This window comes from Phalacrocorax aristotelis, unplaced genomic scaffold (assembly GCF_949628215.1).
Source record: "Phalacrocorax aristotelis unplaced genomic scaffold, bGulAri2.1 scaffold_57, whole genome shotgun sequence".
In the NCBI taxonomy this organism is placed as follows: Eukaryota; Metazoa; Chordata; class Aves; order Suliformes; family Phalacrocoracidae; genus Phalacrocorax; species Phalacrocorax aristotelis.
The window spans coordinates 320,938-344,645 of NW_027441133.1; the positions used below are offsets into that span (position 1 = coordinate 320,938).

A 23,708-nucleotide genomic window follows, 5' to 3' on the forward strand; every position below is an offset into this window, starting at 1 on the left:
ATGGAGTCCCCGTGGAGGCCGGGCAAGGTGTGGGTGCCCAAGAGCAGCAGCTCGGGCTTCCCTCCCTCCTATGCGTAACCTGCTTTCTGGCCCCTATAGCATGCGTTATGCCAGCTCAGGTGTGTGGAGAGGAGCTTTTGGAGGTGTCCCCATCTCACCTCAGCTTCACCCCTCCTTTCTAACCAGGAGGTGTTGAATAAATGGCTCGGGAGCCCAGGCACAGCTTTGGCACAGTCAGCCTATGCACCTGGAAGGCTGCCCCCCATAACTTCCCTCTCCCCCGGCACGGGTCCTGCCTGGGGTTTCAGTGTCCCCACGGCACACGGTGGTGCCTGCACAGCTCTGGCCTGGGCACCCCGCAGTGCCCGGGCTGTGCGAGCCTCCAGATGCTTCCCCCTTCAGGTCTGCTCCCCTGGGTGCCCAGCACTACTCTTCCTCCTCCTCCCTCCTCTCTCCCCAGCGATAATCCCCTGCCCAGCAGGGATCTGCAGCCCTCTTTCCTGCACTGGCCTTTCCCTGCCCCACCAACACTCACCCACTGCCCAGTGCAGCTTTCACAGCCACCAAGAAGAGACCCACAGTGTCAGACACAGTGGTTTGCAGATGGAGCTTTATGGAACAGAAGGAAGCACTGGTGTTAGCGGCCTGGCTGGCCGGCACTGGTGCTCGTCATGCTGGAGGAGGCTCTTGCTGGACCCCTCTCTCGGAATATTCTGTGCCCGAGAAGCTCTCCTGGGACTATGCCAACGTGGACTGCATCGGCTTCCCCAGAGCTGCGGAGTGGAATACAAAGCTCTGTAGTCTTGTATGCACAGATTGGGGCAGAGCAACACTACAAGGCTAGACAGGATACGTGTGGTGGGATCTGCTGCTGCCCGGAGAGAGCAGCCCCCATGGTCCCTGTAATGCAATCCCAGCCTGCTGCTCTCCACGCCACGAGGGCTGCCAGGAAGACACCCTCTTTGCCCAGGGGCTGCGGGGAGTCGAAGGGAGGGAGGGAGGGAGGGAGGGTGCTGCCGGGCAGGGGTAAACACGGGGCATGTTTGGAGATCCTTAGCTGGGGGAATCCTCCTGGGGAAAGGCTCCTACCGCGGCAAGGACAAAGCCTCACATCTCGACCTGCCTCTCCCCTCTCCCAGTCACCCCCACGGTCCCATTCAACCCCACAGACTGCTCAGGGCCAGCTGTGCTTGGGGCTGCAGAGAGGCACCTGGCATCGAGGACTGACCCATGCCATTCCCATGGCATGAGATAGGAGAGGACGCTGTCCGTGTCCAGCCCCGTCGCGCCGGGACTTCCTTCCCCCGCCCACAGCTGGGTCACCAGCCTGGCCCAGCTGGCCTGGGTCTGCCCCGAACCTGGCTCACACTCACCTTTTCAGAGCTGAGGACTCCCAAAGGCAAAGCCTCCACTTGTGCTCTGGGCTCTCCTCAGGATCCACGGAGGGCTCTTCTCTGCCCTCTCCCCACCACTCTGCAGTGCCACAAATGCAGGAGGCCTGCACAGAGAGAGAGGGGTGAGCACAGGAGATGTTGCTGGGCAGCAGGGAAGGCGCCTCGAGCTGTGACGGCCCCACACAAGGACAGTCAGCCCCCACGCTCCTCGGGTTTGGGGACCGTCCCACCCTGGCTCCCTGGCAGGAAAGCAATGCTTGTTTCCTAATTGTTTTTCCCTGCCTGTGGTACCTGGGCCTCCACTGGTCTCGCTCTTCTTGCCAAGGCTTCTTGGGTGCCACTTTTGGCCCTTGCCTTCTGCTGGTACTTCTTGCGCAAGGAGTCCCAGAGCTTGCATCGTTCCTCCTCTGTGCACACGCGGGACTGTGCCTGCAGGACCACGGCAATGCCATAGCAGGCAGGGCTGGTGCAATTTTAGCTCTCCCCCTCCCTCCTGCCCCTTCTTCTCAGCATCTCCACCAGCCCCGGTTCCCTCACAGCCCTCTCAGGCCTGACTGCAGAGCCTTTTTGCAATGACCCCTGAGACAAGTGACCATGGGACTGAAAGCGACCCAGATGCCTGCTATCCCAAAGAAGCCTGGCAGTGCCATCGTCATCAGAAACACCGCCAATCAAGCCTTGGGGTGTTTCTGGAGATGACACAAGTGAAGGCTGCCTTCTAAGTGGACAGAACAACCCGCGGCCTCTCGAGAAAGCCATGGGAGAAGTGCTTCAGCCTTCAGCTGAGCACACGGTAGGGGGTCTTGCAAGACGTGACATCCATATAACATTGCTTTTCTACAGGCGGCTATGACGCCGTCCCTCCAGGAGCTCACGTACCGGTCGTGCCCTCCTCTTCCCTGGCCTAGCAGGGGGTGCAGGCTGGAGTCCAGCTTCCCGCAGCTGTTGGCTGCTGCGTTCCTCTTTCCGCGAGCGATGCCACCGCAGCACTGCCAGCTCGCTGCAGAAACACAGTAGGAGGAGGTGGTGTGAGCGCGGGCAGACTGCTCTCCAGCCGGGGCTCCCAAGCTGGGCGCCCACCGCAGCCGCTGAAGGCGGCTCTGCCGAGAGGCGGGTGCCAGGAAAAGCGCCTCTCTGCCCGGGTGCTTCGGGGGGCAGGAGGAAGGGCACTGCAGGAGAGGAAGCACTGCCCGCCTCTGGAGAGATTTACCACTTGAGCTTGTCCTGCAGATCCACCTCCTCGTCCCACTGCCCGCTGCGCTTGCGCTCAACCTGCCCCAGGATGCACGTCACCACCTCCTGCAGGGACCGGTGTGTCCGTGGGGACAAGCTCCTGCAACAGCAAGGACAAAGTTTCTCTGACCCTCCTGCCTCTTCCTGCACCCAGACCCACACATACATGGCCCCATTCGGCCCCACAGCCCCTTTGAGGCAGGAGGAGTTTCAAGCCCTGCTTTGCTCCCTGCTGTCGGGCTCTAGCCCAGCTCATTCCCATGGCTGGAGAAATCTCTGGGCACGCTCTGCGGCCCCTTGGCTCTCAGGGGTTGGCTTCCCTGACCCACTGCCGGTGGCTCACCACCACCACCCCCCTGCCCCAGGCCCTGGCTGGAGCTGGTGCACTCTTACCGCTTAGGGGGAACAGTGTCACCCTCGTGGACTGTGGGTGGACCTTCGCTATCCCCTTCCCACTCCTGCATCGTCATCATTTCCAGGAGGTCGAGGCTGGACTCCTCCGTCTCTGTGCTCGTCAGGTCGCTGGCTGATAATTCGTCAGAGGAACTGGATTCCTGCACAGGAAGAGACTCTCATGCAACGGCCCCACACCCGGAGGGTGCTGCTTCCCAGCGTGCAAACCCCCAGACCACTTCTGGCAGGGACCCTAGTGCGATGGGGAAAACCAGGAGCAGGACCTCAGCACGCCCTTGGGGTGACGCCTGCTTGTCACCAGGGTTTCACTACAACCCCCTGGCACCCCTCTTGCTCAGGAAAGGCAGCCGTCACCCGCCCAGCTCCGCTGCAGCAACGCTGCTATGACGGCTGGGGTGCTGGAGGTACCGTGCAATCTCAGCCCCACCTGGAGGAGAAAGTGCTCTTTCTCGGCACAAATTCAAAATACCTGGCTCCTCTGTGTCTCCTTTTCTCGCTCAGCTTTCGCCTCGGGCGTCTCCTTTTGTCTCTTGGCCTTCAATTCAGTTGCTGGTGGGGTTTGCCCTCGACTTGTTTTTGCCTTCGCCAGCTCCTTTTTCTTCTTTTCCTCTTCACCCAAGAATTTCCTGATGTGTTTTGGAAGCCTCTCCTTGCTCTGCAAGTGGTTATTCTGCAGGGCGACCAAAATGCAACAGCAGGCAGCGTTAGTCTGCCCTGCAGAGGGCTGAGCTCTTCTCATTCCCGCCCTCCCTTCTGCCCCTTCTCTTCTGCCTATCTATCCACATCGGTTTGCTCCCGGGCTTCTGCAGGCTCCACCCAAGAGCCCGTCTCCAGTAAGAGGGAGCTAAGTGACTCCTGGGAGAATCGGCAGGCATGGAGCGAGGCCTCTCTACAGCCCGCTACGACACACTCACTGCAGCAGCCTGTGTCAGGTACCTTTTCTCTGCTCTCAATCGTTCTGGCAATGAAGTCGACTGTTCTGGGTTGAACCAGAGGAATTACTTTCTCTTTCGCCTCTATTTCCTTCAAGGAGCTCCCCTGGATGGGCGGCAGCTGCCTGCAAAGACACAACAGGGTGCGTTGGCAGGAGCGCAGGAGGAGCTGCTTCTGCGTCTTGTGCTTCCGAGTGGCGCACCTGCTTCTGCAGCAGCATGCGCTCTGCTTGCCGCCTTGTGATCAAGTGCGCAGAGACAGAGAAGACCCCCCAGGCTGTCAGGCTCAGATGTGCCCAACAGCCCCGCTGTAACTCAGGATGCCCAGGTCTAGGCCCTCTCTTGCTGGACCAATGAGAGGAACAGCGTCCTATGCCCGGAGATACCGCTCCGCCCTCCGGGTCAGCGCACTGAAGTCTGCTCAGTGGTCCAAATCCAGAGTGCTCACGGGCTGGACAGGCAGGTTGGGTGCTGGGGATGCAGCGTCAAAAAGGGGGAGGACACGACCCCATGTGAAAAGCAATCGTGCCACTGAGCTCTCCTGGGCCCTTCCCTTTTGCAAGGCCATAAGCCTGGTGTTAGCATAGAAGAGGCTTCTGGTTAATCAGAGGAACCCTCTGCAGAACCTAACTGCAGAACACTATTCTCAGCCAACAGAAAGGTCGGGGTCATTTCCATCTGAAGGGAAAGCCACACAGGCCTTCCGCTCCTGGAGTGAGCATTGGCAGTTAGTTCCTCAACAGATCTGCACGCTAGGAGCAAGGAAAGAAACGATGCTGCCAGCAGCGTCCCAAGGAGCTACGAGAGGCTTGCCATGCACCAAGAAACCATGAGTTAGTGGAACGTGGGATAACCACGCGTTGAGGTCATCTAGCCTCTGTGTCCAGGAGAAGCGCCTCGCTCCCAGAGAGGTGGGAGCACGGGGTCACCCTCATCGCGTTGTGCAAGTGTCTCACCTGGCACGAGGCTCACTCCTCTCAGTTTTGTGACTCTGCTCTGACTTCACAGTCACTGCAGGTAACCGCTGTGGGGAAAGCCTTGCTCGGTGGAGGAGGCGCTTCTCAGCAAGAGCCTCTAGAGAGAGGAAATGAGACGATTCTTCAGAACATTAACCTGGTGTTGGTCGGGGAACTGGGTGCCTCTCATGTCCCAGTTGCAACGAGAGCAACGTGCAGGTCTGCTCAGGCCTGTGGTAACACTGCTGAAGGTGGTCCTTTTCACCCCTTTGGATGAAAGCCGTGTTTCCTGGGACAGCAGCAGGGTCAGAGCCTTGCACCGTTTGCAGCACAGGCTGGGGAGCGGAGGCCTCCGGGAAGGGGCCCGTCAGCAGTCCCAGTGGCCGTTTGTGGGGCAGGGCTGTCCTGAGGCCTTGTTCCACCATGGGTCGCTGGAGTTTTACCGTCATGGGTACAGAGAGTCACAGGAAGTGCCTCTCCCTCTTCCAGGCATCCTGGGTAGCCTCCGCCCTAATCCCCTGCAGACACGGAGGAAGGAAAACCTACAGCCCCCTGCCAGCAACCCGCTGGTCCCTTACCTTTCTTTCCAGTGCCTTCACCTTTTCCCCAGCCCTGCTCTGGGGTGGCCTTCACAGGTGCGCTCAGCTCCACTTTTGCTGTTGGCGTTTTAGGCACGGTCTCAAGCTTGTACCTGGAAAGAGGAAGAAAGCACCGGGCTGAAGAAAGGACACCGCGTGGTTTCCCACGACAGCCCAACCACGAGGACCATAGCAGGAACTCCAGTGCCTGGAGGGGCAGGCGACGCCCCGTCGGCCCGTGCCAGTGTTTCCATCCTCCCTCTGAGAATGGTCGTCTTCCCACAAAACGCCCTTGCTGCTTCTGGGGAAAATGAGACCTCTCCTACTCCTAGTGCACGTGGCAAGCAGACTAATCTCTAGATTGCGAATCTTGTCCTCCAAGTTTCTTGTAGAGCCTCACAGATTCCTGCTCTTAAGGAGTCACCTCCCTCCCCTCAGTCGTCGATGGCACTGCACAGCAATGTTGGTACCAGACAGAGCTCTGCAGAATCCCACCAGACGCAAGCTCCCGTTTGGACCCCTCTGCCCCTTGGCCCCAAGCAGAAGGCACTCTCATGCATGGGAACGAGAAAGAGCTGGAGAAGCCTGCTGGAAAATGTTGCCTAAATGCCTCTCTTGGGCCACAGTAGGACAGAGGCATAAAGCGTTGTCGCTGTCCCGTCTTCCTCCAAATGAAGTCAAGCTGAACGAGAGCAAGCAGGGAGCTCCCTGCCAACGAGGCCTCTGAAACACTCCCTCCTCAATGCCATCACGAGTACAGTTCTCAGTGCCCGGCAAGGCAGGCGTCCCAAGCACGAGGTGAGAAGCTGCTCGCCTGCTCCGCCAAGGGCTGCAGGAGCAAACATACCGTGGTAGGACGATAACACGTCCAGAAGAGGTCTGGGCAGCAGCGGTGTCATGGCGTGAGATGACCGAGTCCCTCACCTCCGACATCTGCAACGAGGACGGAGACAGATGGCGGGAGATGGGGCCGCTGGGAAGGGCTGGCTGCTCAGCCCACCTTAGGCCAACGCAAGCACAGGGCCAGAGCAGGCAAAGGGCTCTGGCCTCTGCAAGCCTTGCTCTGCCTGTGCCTCTGCTCCCTACCCCGAAGAGTGGGGCGAGCGGCACTCCCCACCCACCATCAGCGCTGGCCTTTTGCCACACAGTGAGGCCCCTCTGGGGGTATCTCTTGCAAAGCCAGACCATTGCACGCAAGGGAAGCGCTCCACAGAGAGCGTGCTGTACTGTGCACCGCGAGGAGCCCAAGGGGCTGAACAAGGCGTGGCAGGGCGGGAGAAAGCAGCCCCCCAGTCCCCAGGACACGTTCCAGAAGAACCAGGGGTGGCCCTGGGAAAATGAAAATCCTACCTCAAGAAGAGCCTGGAACATCTGCCCAGTCCCATTCAGCCTTCTCAAAAAGTCTCTGTAAAATCTCATTTTTACGTCTTTTCCCTCTATGATCAGCATGCCCACGTCGCTCCAAATGAGGGCAACGTTCTTGCTCTTCTCTAGGCAGGCACGGAGAAGAAAGATGGTCCTTTCCATGCAAAGCTGCACCGTGCCCTCAGAGACAGCGTTGTCGGACGCTATCCGAGCGTACGGCAGCTGCTCAAAATGTTGATGACCTGAAAAACAAGAGAAGAGGAACACACCAGCTTGCAGAGCTGCCAGGCAGGCTGCCGTCAAAGGTCTGCAGCTTCCAGGCCCTCAGGCAATACATTGCTGCTGAGTTGCCTAGCTGGGACAGCGCTCCGAGGAGAAGCTCGCATCGTCCCTTCCTGTTCCAAGTGGAAAGTGAGGTGCGGGACGGACAGCTCTGGTTTCTGCGATACAGGCGGCTCTGGCTTCTCCAATACAGACAGGGGAAGGGAGAGTCTTAGGTGCTTGGCAGGAAGAAGAGCCATGACGCAGGACAAGGTGGGGAGACAGGTGACAGGCCTCACGGCAAGCTGGAGGCTGCCAGGCCATTGGAGCCGTGCCCACATTCGGTGCTCTCTTGGACATCAGAGAAATGCACCCCAGGCACAGACCCAAGCTCTCGGTGCCCCCCAGGCTCCTACGACAGCTGCTGCAATGGCAGCAGTGACTGGAAAGCACAGGCATCGTGGTCGCTGGGTTTTGGAACAACCCCTCTTTCTGCCCTGGGTTTCCCCTGCTTTCCCCCCTTTCAGTCTGTCTGCTTACCAGGAATGTCTACGCAGCCGTATCGGAGGTCATGATCCCGCGCCAGAGTGTTTGCAAGATGAAACACGGGTCTCTCCACAACCACCAGGCCCTTCTCCTTGCTGGCTACTCGCTGTCTGACAACCACAAAAGTCCCAAGTCCAGGAATGCGGACAGCCTGAAACAGGTGACATGGCGGATCAGAAGAAGTCTTGGAGGGACAGAGGGATGACTTGTCAGAGAATGGGGATGGTGCTTAGCGCCCTGGCCAGGCCTAGGCACAAAGGAGCGAGACGGGCTCTTTGGAAACCCTGGGAGAGGACAAACTGCATCTGCACTTTTCCCTCTCACTCCCCTTCACCTTCACCTTCACGAAGAACCCAATAGTGCAGGAAAAGCTGACAGCCATCCTTTGGCTCAAGAAGACGAAAGGCGGGGCGAGGAATTCCCACACTTGGAATAAACCCTGAAGTCTCCCAGGTTTTGTCATGCAACTCTGACCATGGGGACTCCAGAAGCCTAGCGCTTTTTCTGACCCTAGGCCTGGACCTTATTGCACAGCTGAATAGGCAGAGGTGTCGGTGCGTGGCACATCTGCGCATCGCAGCATCACGCTGGGGCATCGTTTCTGCTTTCAAGGAAGGGCAAGAAAAATTGCACTCCAAGGCCTTTAAAGGGCTGTCAGGACTTCATTGGCCTTCATCAGGATGTGAGGGGAGGAGAAGGAGGTAAGCCCCACCTGGTGGAGAGCCAGCTGTTGGCTGAGGTACCATGAGGAGCTGGCCCAAATCTTAGCAAACTCTGGAAAAACAAGGGGAAGATATGTCATGCTCTGAAGCAGCAACCTCAAAACCATTCAGCCCGCTCCTGCCCAGGGACCGAAGCAGTTTGAGCACAGGCATTTCAGATGGCCTCTCTAGAGCCCGGCAAGAACCAAAGGACACCTCAGCCTGCCTCCAAGATGGCTCCTTTCCTTTCAGGCGCAGCTCTCCAGGCTGTGACCCGCTGCCATGGGAAACCAGCAGCGCATTGCCACGTCAGCGAGGGCAGGGTGCTGTGCTCCACAGAACCTCAGACGCTCAGGGCAGGCCCTGGTGGCTCCCCAGCAGGGGCCAGTTTCCCTGTGTCGCACCTCCAAACAGACCAACTCCACACGGCCCACGAGCACCTTCAGCTCTCCCGTTCACACACGAGCTCAGGGTGGCACCGCCCACCACCCGGCAAGGAGCAGCCCTTTGGGGCCACGGACTTCTGCCCGGGGTGCCCCAGGAAGGCAGGGGCCACGTCAGGAAGAGAACCAGGAGCTGCCGGATCAGCCCCCCAGCCCTTAGGCATGGTCAGGCTGGTCCCTCCTTGCAGTCACCAGCCCTGAGCAGACACCCCCACAGCCCTCGGGCTTTCCACGCCTGTTTTCAGAGATGGCCTTGACCCGGCAACGCTTACGCAATTGGGTCCGAAGGCCTTACCAGAACTCTTGAGCTTCTTAATCGTTGGACACAAGTGAGGCCGCAAGAAGCGGTCGTCTGCCATCTTAGTTCCACCCTTGCTCCAGGTCAACAACTGCAGCAGGTGGCTGGCCAGTGGCGTTCTTGCTTCCTGCAAAAAGCCGCCTCCTCTCTGCTCTCCTCCTCTTCCTCGTGTGCCCTTCACCAGCCCCAGTGCTGTGGCACTGCCTCTCTCCGCCTTCTCCTCCTCGCTGCAGAGCAGCTCCTCCGGAGCAGCGCGGTGGCGAGAGCAGCTCCCAGCACCTGGAGTCACCTCTGCCTCGCCGGGGTGTGTGGGGTGGATGCTGGTCACGACCCGGGAAAAGGGGGCTTTCCCATTGTGACCCCAGACCGTGTCACAGAGGGGCTGCACACAGCCCACCCCCTCCCCACCCGCCCAGGCCCTGCCAGGGGGCTTTGCAGTGGGCAGGGGCTCCAGGGGGCTGCCCCCACCTCACTGTCTCCTGACCAGGAGGGGGTTCCCCACGCTGGGGCTCACCCCCGCCATCTCCCCACATGGCGACACCGGGCTGTAAGTGCTTAGGGGCTTCCTTCTGCCCTTCCCTGCTTCTTCCTGCCTCTCTCACCCAACATGTCTGGAGCGGGGGGCAGCGGGCTGCCCCGACTGGCAGAGGTTTGGCAGGCGATGGCTGTTCACATCTCTTTTGGAGCTGGTGGGAACCGTCTCCAACCGGCCCCAGCAGCACCTGTGCTGCTCCCACGCAGGTCCCGCTGCAGCTCCCGCTGCTCACCCCTTGCCCCCCCCAAACGCGTGTTTAAGGACCCTTGGGACATGCATCCGTCACAAACGCTGCCTTTAGCATCCTCACAGTGGAAATGAACTGCACCCCTGTGCCCTCAGAGCAGACCACAGGGCTTCCTCCTAGCAGTGGGGCACGGATATTGCGGAAATCCCAGCACATTCCCCGCCAAGTACAAGCAGCGTAGGTCGCTCCTTGACCGTCGGGGCATCCCACCACCCCACCAGGCCTTGCCGGAATGGCATTACCTGTGTGTTGCAGCATCCAGGAATGGCCAAGAGCTGTGACAAACCTAGGTGCTAAGGCAGAACCTGGCTCTGCCCAATTTACTTAAAAAAGAATGATAACTCTCTATTTTTAGATCCATTCCGAGTCTCCTGGAGAGACTGCGCCAGTGGCAAGAATGCAGTCGGCAGGGTTGGTAAGGAGGAGGAATACATTACGCTAGGAGAGCTCACGGGTCTGGGACTTTGGCCTTTTCTTTGATAGCCATATCAGCCCATTTATTAAAACCCGGGTTCTTCTTTGCATCATCATTATTGTAATTACCATCATTGTTCTTACTGCAAACAAGTTCAAAGCTAGAAACCTAGAAGTAGCTCTGGCTGTACAACACTTAGTAGTGCAGCGTGTAACCTCGAGGGCACCTGGTCTCTCCGGTGGAGGCGAAGTCCCAGGTGGCTGAGTAGGTGCTAGGGCAGGACTCTGAGCCTGGCTTGTGATGCCACTTGTAGCTGAGTGGCTTTGAAGGCAGGAGTGGAACGGGAGCCCAGCATGTGCAGGCACCTGTGATGTCCCAGGCGGCCAAGTAGCTGCTAGGGCAGGATGAGGCGATTTAACTCTCCAGGAAACATTAGGTAATCACAGGGTCAGGACGCCAGGCGGGAACTATCACTGCTCATCTGACTTGGGAATTCTTAAGGTTATTCTTAAGAATGAGGATCCAGAATGCGCAGTCACTCACCAAAGCAGCTGAGGGGTCTCCACCTCAAGGAGTTGCCTTAGGTGGCATCCCGATGTAACGGGAGAGCCCCTGACTGCAGGAACCACTGCTCGAGGAGGACCGACTTCATCGGCCCCCCGGCAGGACTCCGCTATATCCTAATCGAATCTGACCTGTGGTCATAGATGGTCATGGCCGTTCCCTGTTGCCGAGGGCTCTGTCTGTCGGCAACTGTGCACGTGACAGCGCTCACAGCAAGGCAGCAAGGGTGCCAAAGTAAGGGTGCGAACAGCAGCAGTGGCTGCTCTGCTCCAGCAGTCGGAAAGCCCCGGCCTCATCATCAGGGATGGGGCATCTCCCACTTCTCTGAGCAACGTGTGCCAGTGGCTCACCACCCTCATTATAAAAAAATTTCTTCCTTATATCTAGTCTAAATCTACCCTCTTTTAGTTTAAAACCGTTACCCCTTGTCCTATTACCACAGGCCCTACCAAAAAGTCTGTCCCCGTCTTTCGTATTAGCCCCCTTTAAGTACGGAAAGGCTGCAACAAGGTCTTCCCGCAGCCTTCTCTTCTCCAGGCTGAGCAACCCCAGCTGCCTCGGCCTGGCCTCACAGCAGAGGGGCTCCAGCCCTCGGAGCATTTTTGTGCCCTCCTCTGGACCCGCTCCAACAGGTCCACGTCCTTCTTGTGCTGAGGACCCCAGAGCTGGACGCAGCGCTGCAGGGGGGGTCTTTTGAGGTCTCTCACTTGAAACAAAGATTTCATCATGCAAACTTTCACCATCTTTCTGAAACCGCGGCAAAAAGGAATCAACATATAAAAGGTGTCCATCAGCTGCCATTACAGGATTATTGAGGCTTTTAAACATGACGTTGTGGGAAATGCATCATACATTCAGAAAGACAGGGGGAAGAGGAGGCAGATAGAGAAGGGCACTGATAACTAAGCCAGCTATTAGCTGCATTATCTGACAGGTGTTTGTTCTTACGCAGCTGGGTGTTATTTAGTCCTGACTCAGTGATCCCGAAATGCTTTAGAGGCACCTCAGGGAGTCAAGCTCCCTGCTGTTAAAGTGACAGTGACTCAGTAAATGGGTTCCTTATGTACATGCCAGCATACTCTGCACCTGCCTGCATGATTACACCACAACCGTGTCAAAAAAATTAGAAGAGCTCCTATTAGAACAGAAAAGAATCATCTGCAATTCTTACCCCTGAGTTCCTTTATAACTACGGAGGCCCCATCTTAAAAATATTACTTAAATCAAGATCCTTTTATTACAGAGGTGTTAGGCTTAAAGGCTTTTATGTTTATATCTGTACAATAAGTGAAAGATATAAATAATCCAAGTAACCAAAACCACTCATCGCTAATTACCTTAACCAGTTTCACCAGTGGCTAAAAAGCATGCTGGAATCTTTCACAGCACTAAAAAAAAACCACAACCCACAGCAACACAATGAAGAACGACGACTGAATGTAATGCAGAAGTCTCTGTGAAAGGTAACAAAGCACTTAACTCTGATCTATAATGTGATTTTCCAGGTAGATTCAGGGTCTTCACATACTGCATCCATAGTGGGAAGGAGACCAAATCATAGCTACAGAAATAATATCTGCTTATAATTCAAATTAAAGAACATTACGTAGTTTCAAGGCAATATGACATTACCCTCCCCAATAACAGACGAGTTCACATTTATCACTCCACCTCCAGTCCATATTGAAGGAAACAAACAAAAAAACCTGAGTTCCTCAAAATTATGGCAGACTTAAATCTAAAATCGATGTTGACTTCACGAGTAATTGTTCCCGTTTAATTTCTTATACAATTTAAAGTGATATTTTACGATATATGCCTCCCACATGAAACTCATGCCAGCAAACATTCCCCATCACTTCCACAAAAAGTAGGTGGGGTGGGGAAGAGTGGGATTAAGAGACCTCTGATTCCTCTGATGGGTGCTGGAACCCAGGCCCACAGCATCCAATGAACAGGCTACCTGGCAGCTTGGCCATCTGGTGTATCACCTCCCCTTGCATACTTCAAACACCTCAGCTAACCCACAGACCAAAGCTGGCATCAGTTTTAATTGTCACAGATTTAATCTCTCAGAGGAAAGAAAAGTATAATATAAATAAAGCCTCACATATAGGCAAGACACTACAGACATAAGCACGGCTGTACACTATAGGTTTCATTTACAGAACAAACTGGGAGAAAACACTTGACAAAGCAACACAATTAAGTGAGTCCCTGAGTAACAGCAAACTGGGCAAGAGATTGGAGCAAGTATCATTGTTTAAGGTATGAATATCAACTATTTTAACAACATGAAAAAATTTTAAATCACATTGTGGTTATAATTAATTTTTTGAAGTTTACCCATTCAGAGAAGTATGTTTACTTAAGTTATTCTGTTTACCTGAAGATTCATGTGCAGGCTGGTCTGTAAAGCCAGGCCAGACTCTGGAGCTATTTAATTTCTAAACAGGGCATCTATTTTTACTGCTTTGCAAATGACTATTAAGCAGGATACCTGGAAAAGAATTTGTTTTTCATTTTGAGAGCGAGCTTCAGCAAACACATACGTAAAACTGACAGTCAGCTGATGACTTCCTTGACTCTTGTAATTTCTAGGTTTGAGTCCAAGTCAGACTTCGCAGTGAACATAAAAAGCTGTAAGAAAATACTAGTAGGGAAAAGTTTAAGTAATCTACATCTGTCTGCAGCAAGCTATCTATCAGAGCCAGCTTTAAGAGATAAACAGCGATGCCTAGACAGTATTAAAACTAGTGAAACACAGGATCCTGAAGAAAGTCACTGGTAAAAAAAGGGAAACCCCCTCTATTTTTGTGTGCTTTAAATGAATCTTCTACACAAAAGTCAGGTAATGTAAAGTGCTACAAAGCTCCACATAAGGAGATTAGAAAGTTTAGAGAGGTCTTTGAAACATGTGGTTCTTAAAGAACAGAACAGTTGAAACAATGTTCTGACAATGTTTCAAGGAATATTGCATGGAAGTTTCCCGTGGATGGCTTTTCTCCCCGAGACACGGTACTGCAGCATCATTTCTGACTGTACAAATAGAACACAAATACAACAATTAGCCACATTCTCAGCTGAAGTAAATTGCTGTACTTGCACTGAAATTAAAAGTTTTAAATATATTTAAAAGAAGTGACTGCTCTTTCATAACCATCAGAATTGCTTTTGCAAGCAATATTTTCACCTTGGCAGCTGTGAAGTTAACTGAGGCCCACCGTAGATTAACACCCAAGAGCAGTAACAAGCAACTAGTCATGAAAGACCGCGGGAACAAAATATAACAGCAGTTCTTACTGTTGTGCAGCAGCAACGAATTCAACAGGGCAGGTGACAGCCTTTAAGTAGCAGACTAGTTAACTAACCAAGAAATGTGGGTCAAATTCCCCTTTACTCGTGCCGGTGCAAATTAGTAGGAATTCCACCGCAGCCGGTGGCGACACACCGACATACTGGCAGGGCTGTCAGTCTTTGGCCAATGCCTGTGTGCAATTACAGTCTACAGCAGGGTGCAGTGGCAGTCTACTTGCACTTTCTTCACACCCCTGAATAAAACACAGAATTATCTATCCCATCACAGTTATGTAGCTTAATTCCCAAATTCCACTTTGTTTACATCTTAAACATGATTGAGTATTATTACAACCTTGAATTGTCTAGTATAGTTCAATTGATTAGGACAGGGCAATGTGAGCTCCACTACTTCTGTAGTATTGACCTTCAGTCTAGGTAATCATTTTTGCTGTCAAAAATTGACTAGCTAACCGTTGACCAAGTCAGAGTAACACGGTCTTTGACCTAAAATTAAGAATCCTCAACAATGAAAAAATACTGATAATACAGCACAAGTGGGATTAAAAATCTCGCCGTGTAACTGTATCTGTCCAGCTTAAGATGCAGCACGAAACAAGGAACGCACAATTAATAAGACGACTGAGGGTAGTCACAAAGCTAGACGCAGAGAGGTCTCTAAGTTACTCCTGCCAGAGGGTAACAAACTAACACAGTGTCACATACATGACTGCAACAAATGATGCAGAATTCCCTGACAGTGATTTCCACATTATTTATTACCATGTCAACTGTTAAGTCACCCACCAGTGATGTGTTTATGTCACTTATTCACAGCACACAAAAGCATTCTTTGTAAAAACACTTCTACAGGCAAAACTTGTCTCTAATGACACACTCCATGAGGATTATCTCTACAGAGTGACATTAGGTTAGTAATGTCACTGTGTTGACTGACCGCTGGTTGTCACCTAACCAGAAATTATATCAATGTCCTCTCTCTTAACAGGAGTCTTTGAAGATATACCATGGAATTTTCCAGTATGAGGAATAACAAAGTATAAGAGAAAATTCCATGGATATTGCAAGGTAAATTTAACATTATACTTTTATAAATGTAGTATGCTTTCGCAGTATGCAATATGGTACTTTTGTGGCCACAGATTTGAAAAGCTACGGTAGTTACTCCTGGGGGTGGGGGTTGCACAGGGAAAGGGGGAAGCAGGAAAAAGAGATCTATCCATTAAAATTTTCCTGCAATAGCATTGGACAGACCTTCTAAATGGCACAGGTTTTCTCTGGAGGAAAGGCAAGAAGAGTTAACCTCGCAGAGCAGAAGGCAGCTTAAGATATATATGCACACGCACTTTTGGCGTGGTGTCACACAGACATTTTTACCTTGTGTTACTTGCCACTGCTTCTCACTCAATATCCACCGAGGGAAGAATAACCACCCCTAGTGTGTTTAAAAACCAATAGAAATTGGCAGTGAAAACCACTCTTCCATTCCCAAACTAGTCCTCAGCTTAAAAAGGACATTTTGCAAGAAATCTGTATTTTGCCAGTTACATTTTTTTGCAAATAATTCTTAAAGCGCCAGGCATGTTTCAGCCAGTAGACAAATGGGGATCTTGTCCATTGGTTTGTACCTGTGAAAAGCCTCACATGTTCAAGGTGTGCTGATTTCGGCTGGGATAGAGAGAATTTCCTCCACACCAGCTAGGATGGGGCTGTGGTTTGGATTTGTGCTGGGAACAGCACTGATAACCCAGGGGTGGTTTCACTCCTGCTGAGCAGGGCTTGCACAGAGCCAAGGCCTTTCCTGCTCCTCACCCCACCCACCAGCAAGGGGCTGGGGGGCACAAGGGGTTGGGGGGACACAGGCAAGGACAGTGACCCCCACTGCCCTCAGGGCTCTCCCACACCACACGGCGTCATGCTCGGCACACGGAGCTGGGGGAGAAGCAGGAAGGGGGGACGTTGGCAGGGATGGCGTTTGCCTTCCCCAGTCACCTTTAGGCGTGATGGAGCCCTGCTGTCCTGGGGGTGGCTGAGCCACGCCTGCCCGTCGGGGGGAGGGGATGGATTCCTTGGTTTGCTCTGCTTGTGTGCGCGGCTTTTGCGTTCCCTGTTACACTGTCTTTGTCTCAACCCATAAGGTTTCTCACTTTTCCTCTTCTGATTCTCTTCCCCATCCCACCAGGGGGAAGCGAGCGAGTGGCTAGGTGGAGCTTAGCTGCCAGCTGGGGTTAAGCCACAGAGGTGTTAGAAGAATTGAATCATAAAAGAAAATGTGAATATTCTTAGAAAACTCACTCTCTTGGCAGCAATAACACTTCTAAATTGAAATGCTGAGTAAATAAGCAACTTTTGACCATGAGCTGACCCCCCTTTCTCTTACAGACAGCAATCTGAGCTGTTGATTTTCCACTGTAGCACAAATTATGAAGAGCTGACCAAAATAATAATAAAAAACCCGTGCAATATGTGGGATGTGGGGGGCACTAGACGGGAGTTTTTGAGGAAAGAGCACCACTGTTTCCAACATGAAAAGGTTTTCTGTGCTGTTGATGACTTCATCTAATCCCAAGACAAAATAAAGTAATCTACATACCCCTGCTGCAGGATGCCTGGCAGTGCTGCTCAGTGACCAAAGAGTAATTACTCGAGAAGCAGCACTGCTTCCCCTGGCTGTTAGAATTCTCACATTCTGGAATAATTCTGTCTGACCTACCTTTCTGTCCTTGAATAGTTCTGTCTCCTGTCCCTAGCCAACCATTTTAGCTGTACTTCCATCCCAGAGAGTACAAAACTGCCATCCGGACCTGTTCTGTCCTAGTACATCTCTCTCCAAGCTTCCCGCATCTCTCAACTCTGCTCCTGCCTTTTGGGTGTTCTTGCTTGTTAGTTATGAGCTTTAATTCCTTACTTGGTCTAATTCTTTGTAACTATGACAAGTGCTGAAAATACCAGAGTTATTGTATTAGGATATTTTTCTATCTCAATTATTTTCAACCTTCACATCTTAAGACCAACAATGACAAAGTTATTTCATTCTCATGTTTAAGAAATGCCTAACAAGACAGCTAAGACTCCCTGTTTCCAATAAATGCTATTTGCATTCACTGTGATTTTTTTTCCATTTTAAACATGAGCACCCTTTCTAGTGCTGTTGTCTTCCCAGCGGTGATGTTTCTATTATTCATCACATTGAACGATACTTCTGTTAAAAACCTCCACTGTGACATTTTACTATGAACTTTTTCAGCAGCAGAAAACAGAGTGTGGTCCCACACAGTTCACCCCTTATGAGAGGAAGTCTCAGAGTCAGTGGTGAAGTCAGATAAAACTAGAAAGCCAAAGCTCAGGTGTCAGAGTGGTAGAACCAAAGATTTATTTCAGCATAAAAGACTACTGACAGTAGCAATGCTGGCATTTTTGCTTCCATGGGCAAAGGCTATGCATCCATGGCCTTCCACATATCCAGTGTGGAATATAGACAGCCCTAGCACAGCAATAACTGCTCCATTATTTGCAGAGCCCAAAGGAAGAAGCTGAGAGTCAAAGCAACTTCTGAAGCCCAGGCACTGAAGATGGATCATAAGCAGCTTCTGCTTGCCTTTTATCAGCAAGCACTAACCTTCTATCAAAGGTATCTTGCCAAAGGAGAAGCTGATGGTGGGTGGGTGTTTTTTTTGTTTGGCTGTTTTTTTGTGGGGAGGTGGTTTTGCATGGTTTGTTGCTTTTTTGTTGCCGGTGGGGGCTGTGGTTTGTTGGTTGTGGTGGGTGCTTGGGGTTTGTTTCAGTGTTGTTTTTTTTTTTAAGAGACAAAATGAGTCTGCAAGTATGTTGAAGAGGAGGTAGATTTCACAGGGAAAGCCACTTCCCCAATATGGGGGGAGAAGAATCATTTTAAGACCATCAGTGTGCAACCGTTCTGGAGACCTAGAATAGGAATTTGGTTGGAAGGAAGATTAAAATTATCCTCTCAAAGGGCAAGTTCCCCATTATGAGACATTCCTATAACCACAGAGAATTCACATTACAGGTTATACCTATGTGCCATGTATCAGAATCTGTGGTTTAGATTGAAGTAATGCATAACTGTTCCTGAAACCAAAAGAACTGGCATCAACGGTTAAAAAAAAAACCACAAACAACCACAATTCAATCACTATTGGAGAAAACAGGCCATGAACATTGACTGTCTGAAGGCACAGGCTTCTACCAAATTTTTTAAGTGTTTGCTGAAAAGAATGGTAAAGCCTTTTGTAAAAAGTTAAATGGTTACACCAGTAAAAAGGCTCTTTCACTTAATTTTCATACAGAGTTCATTGTAATCCATAAGGAACAAAGTTCACCATCATACCAAAGAAATATCCATGTATTTAGAGCAATGACACAGACCAAGGGAGCTGAAATTCTTTAAGCACTAGATGAATACTTTAAACCACACTCTTCATGAAAAAAGGCATCAGTTCTCAAACCAAAAGAATAGATTTTTTGCTAAATTCCACACTAGCACTAAGGCTTTTCTTTAAACTATTGTTTTCATAGATTATGATTAAATCATGCTTTGTGCCAGGTAAATAAGAGACTAGTCCCTATGAGGTTCTCACCATGAAACATCCTAGATGTGCTCCATTTGCATATATTCTTAACAGAAACAGAAGCAGGCAAAGAAGGATTTGGGGAGAAGTAAACTTATGAAATTAAGTAATGCAAAAGCAAAACTAAGTAACTGAAGCAACTTCAGTTAAGTAAATAAGTGAAACAACTTCTTGAGATCCTGCTGCTCAGGTATTTAAAAACCACTCTGCAAAATATATTTATTTAATCTCAAGAGAAGTGTTGGGGAACTAAACCAGCCTCCAATGCTAAGCTAAAGGAACTTCAATGAGTAAACAATGCTTTATGAACATGTCAGGCAAACTGTCTGAGGAGAAGTATTTCACCTCCAGGAATTTTAGTTTTGCTCTTCTGGAACATCTTTGTAGAAAACTTATTCTTCTGCAGCTCCACATCTGCAGTTGTTATTATCTATCCTCAGGAAGCCCTTGCATTCTGCTAAGAACACACATATTTTAGAGTCCCAATTCCAATCTCTCACAATTGCTTGCTCAGCCTGAAATGGCTGATTGCTGCCTCTTATTATTGCCTTTATGTCTGTAGAACCAATATTGCTCAGAGCTAGCTTCTTGGGGGGGGGGGGGGGGGGTCTGCATGTGTGAGCTGTAGAATTATTTTTCCTAAATCCCTGTTAATTACATCAATGCTTTTTCGTTAAAGAGAACAGACTGATAAGAAGGGACTGAGACCAGAAGACAACGTAGCTCCACAGTTAACCAGGGACATGATGATTATCGGTAATAATTAATAAAAACAAAATAAGACGGATGGACTTTTTTGTGCTGAAGCGACTGTAAAGAACCTGGAAGCTACAAACTAAAAATATGCCTTAATTTTAAACTGAGTACATTGTGTGTGGAAGTTACTGGCTGAGAATTGGGCAGAGTCAATTTCCAAAGTTCAAGAGCACTTTAAAAAATGTGCATTCAGTCTTAATGAGATTCAAACAAATTTAAGGTTAACCTATACTACCTTTCAGGTTCCACTTTGCATGCTAGTCTTGTCTTAGGCTAAAATACAGCTCCCAAATTAGTATTTTTTGAATATAAATAGCTATAGATATATATACACACACACATGCATTACCCAGATTTAAATTTACTTATCTTAAATTACTGGAAAACAAAATTAAATAAAACCTACCAAACCCCAACCATCCATAGTGCTGAAGGGGAGGCTGAGAAGATTAGCCTCTGAAATGTTCGGTCTGGAGCCCAGTTCACCACCAGGGGAATACTAAAGCAAACAGAAAACAGACCAAAGGTCCTCAGAGCTGCATCCTCCGCTGTAGTAAACAGGCTGTGCTAAATTACTCCATTCATGGAGCTGGTCTGTATTGTGGCACGTTGCTATCTGTTACCAAACCACTGCACCGAACTTCAGTAGGGTGTAACGGACAATAGGCAACAAACAAGAAAAGAATTTAAGAGCTCTTACGAAGAATCTTATATGAGCTAGTTCTTCTCTCACTTTTAAAACCAGTTCACCCATCCTTAGCAAGAGAACTCTCAAATGACAAGAGTCATAGCCAAAACCTTGCCAGGCACTAACTAGCTATGTCTTTGATTGCACTGTTTACAAATCCGTAAGAGCATTTCTTCCATCTGTTCTGCAGTTTCCATCTATACGCTGAATTTACAAAATGAAATAAACTGCCTAAAAATTTGTCTTCCAGCATGTTGGCTATTGTGGACAACAGTCTAAACTTTGGACAAAAACATTCAAGTGAGGTGGAGAGTTTGTGTGGGGGAAAAAGAAAAGGCTCTTGAGAAAAACTGATAGGGTTCTCGGGGGAAAATTTTAAAGAAATACGTATCAATTACTACCCAGGCATTGACTGTCTCTCCAACATAACATACAAGTCGTTAGCAGAGCCATTTTGTTTCAAACACCAATGTAAAAAACTAGCCAGTTTTCAAAAGCAAAGTGGAAATTCCGCACATTATCTCCGACAATTCTGTGGTAAAATGATAAGCAGTTTCTGAAACTAGAGCAAAGAAGTTCCCTGTTACTCTAGGCAGGACACTGCAAAATTGATCTGAGGAGGCCCAGATCCTCCTCTGGAGGAGCTCTGAATTCTCTCTGCTCCACATGGGTGATGCTTCTTGCCATGCTCAACATCCCCCAGGTGTGAGCAGACGTTGCAATGATAGCCACCAGGAAAAACTTTCATAGCTAAAGCCTGAGTTACATGTGAAGAGGTTAGATTTCGTCTCAACAAATGTCTACCACAGAACTACAACTCTCTTTTTCTGATGTAAAAAGGTGATATCGATCAAGTTGCTTTAGAAAAAAGCTAACATTGGTACTGAAACAAATGGCATTCCTCACAACAAATAACATTTAATGTTTGCTCACTGGGTGGCTAGTTACGTGTTGCCCTGTTCATTTAGCCAAGCACTCACAATGGCACCAGATTGAAATTATTTTCATGGCAAGCCTTCTACTAAAACCCTTTTTTGTGTTGTGTATGTGCTTCTCTAGTTGTCTGAAAGCTATGTAAAGGAGCCATATATTTCATTTCTGTTATAATAAACTACTACTTTTGCTGTTATTGTTATTATTGCTCAAGCGTGCCACTTGTTCCCACAGTTATATCTAAAACACCAGCAACTTTCTCATGCGTTACTACTATTACTACTAAGCAAGGGTCTAACACTTCAAAGGGCTCAGTCGCTGAGCAAATACTCCAGACATTGCTGGAATTAAATAACATGGCACTTATGAATATAGCGCATGTTTCCTTCTTCATTTACAAGGCACAGTGAGCCAGAAAAGTAGCACCCGAATATGATTCGAAAGAAATGCTTTCTGACAGCCTGCTCTGCAGTGAGTAGTGAACATTGAGTCACCACCACCACTTTTTTTTTTTTTTTTTCATTTTTAATTTCAGCTTGTTTTGCTTGCAATTTTTATAAGAACTGCTTTTGTAGAAGCGTAAAAGGTCTCTGTGGTACCTCGGGTCATGAATCCATTTGCTAAAATAATGTTTTTGAAACCCTTTTTGTTCATCATCCAAATCCATTTTTGAAGTTTTGTCTTTTAAAGAGCCAGTTCTTGTAAGCAGGTCAGCTAGTGAGCTGTGATTTCAATAGCCATACTGAAAATTGACACCTATATAGATTCATTAACCATATGGTACTGACAGGGAATCTCTGCATCACAATGATTTAGGCCCAATTTTTTTTTTTTTTTTAAAAAAAGCTCAGTTTAACTTGCACTTCACCATCTGTACGTCTAGCTAAATGCAAACATGCTCACAGTGTGAGCAAAAAAATCCCAAACGGTGTTAAATAAATACGCGAGTCATCCCATGGAATAAGACCAAAAAAAGCAATGGCCAAGGCTCACAACACCGAGATGTGCATACCCGGAGGGGAAAATATTACTTAAAACAGCATCAATAGGAATTATGCAGTTCAGTTAATTGGCATCAGAATTAACAGCATAAACAAGGTGCAAAAAATATCTACTCTGGTGGGAATTCAGGAATGGTTGGTGGGACTTCTCACTTTACATGTACTACTTTCTGTCTCCAGCAAATACTGGGCAAATTAGCTTCTCTTGATTCTGGTCAACAACCAGCAGCAGGAAGGGCACGAATACTAACATTTTAGAAGCTCAGTTCCTTGAGCACTTTTAGAGAGAACCTCTTTTTTAGATATCTTGCTGACCACTTTTTTCATGTCTAATATTGAAAGCTTTTGAAAAACAGGAACGGGTTTGGTTCTATACAGGACAGAGTTGCTCAGAAATGGACCACTGCTGGCCTCAGTGACCCAGTGGCACACACTCCTCTTACTGGCTGATCTGGCGGCTGGCTGTAAAGAAATCGAATCTTTTTTGTCATGGCTGGGGGGTGGTGATGGTGGTGTTGCTGGTGATCTGTCTCAGCTCTATAATCCATAAGGGAACAGAGACTTTAAGGTGTATCATATTACTGGTTTGATAGGACTTGCATGCTAGAGAAGAGTTGCTCAAGTAACTTGCTCCTTTTATAACCTCTTGCTAGAAGGAGCAAGAGGGAACAGGGAAGGGTGTAGAGGAGGACTGGAGCAGCCCCGTAGCTGGTGTGTGCCGCCAGCATCGCCCTCATACAGCCGTCTTGCCAGCAAAACGCAGGAGGAACAGAGCAGCTTATGGCCACTGCACAAAGCAGCTGCAGCGCAGAAAGGGGAATTTAACTGCGAGGCTGTGAGGCACAGCAAGTGTGGTAGCCAAAGCCACGCGTGCATCACGCGGAGATGTCAAGCTCTCTGAAAGACCCTGAGACAGAAACAGGAAGAGCTTAGCAACTGTTGACCTGGTATTTCTTAAAAACAGAAGCAGCTGAAGGCTTCCTCTTTATTTGCCTCTAGTCCAGTCGCTGGGCAGAGAGGCCAGACCTTGCAGCAGGGCATACCTGCTGGAGAGAAACTGCTAAAACCGCTTCTTTGTTGCTGCTCCCACCAGTCTGTCACGATCCACTGTCGGGCTGAACAATTTGGCAGAGGTTAAACCCCCTTGCTTTCCAACCGACCTCAGGTAGTTCTGGGAGGTTGGGGGCGGCTGGGCTTAACTTCTCACTGACTCCAATGTGTTATCGTGACCAGTCTCCTTTTACATTCTCGGGAACAGAATTAAGACTCAAAACGGAATCAAAGTGCCAAGTCACTTCATTTGGCCAAAGAGAAATACACGAGAGAAAAGCAGAGAAAGAGAGAAAAAAAAGAGAGAAAAAGCGAGCACGAGAGCGCTGCAATAGCTACCACCACGGACCTGGGGCGGTCCGTCCCTCCGCGCGGTCCGTCCCTCCGCGCGGTCCGTCCCTCCGCGCGGTCCGCCCCCCCGCGCGGTCCGCCCCCCCGCGCGGTCCGCCCCCCCGCGCGGTCCGCCCCCCCGCGCGGTCCGCCCGATGTAT

The 23,708-nt window shown here is 50.0% G+C and overlaps 1 protein-coding gene across 1 annotated transcript; it reads right to left on the reverse strand.

Annotated features, from left to right (window-relative positions):
- Positions 1-592: 592 nt before the first annotated feature.
- LOC142050917 (uncharacterized) lies at positions 593-9,644 on the reverse strand. The gene is made up of 16 exons (XM_075080127.1): positions 9,595-9,644; positions 9,119-9,441; positions 8,392-8,453; positions 7,674-7,830; positions 6,933-7,114; positions 6,355-6,440; positions 5,508-5,620; positions 4,930-5,047; positions 3,978-4,098; positions 3,511-3,711; positions 3,021-3,181; positions 2,605-2,727; positions 2,274-2,394; positions 1,686-1,823; positions 1,374-1,498; positions 593-773 (listed from the first exon to the last, which is right to left on the reverse strand). The coding sequence occupies exons 1-16, from the start codon at positions 9,642-9,644 to the stop codon at positions 638-640; spliced, it is 2,217 nt and encodes a 738-aa protein (XP_074936228.1). The 3' UTR covers positions 593-637.
- Between the last annotated feature and the right edge of the window lie 14,064 nt (positions 9,645-23,708).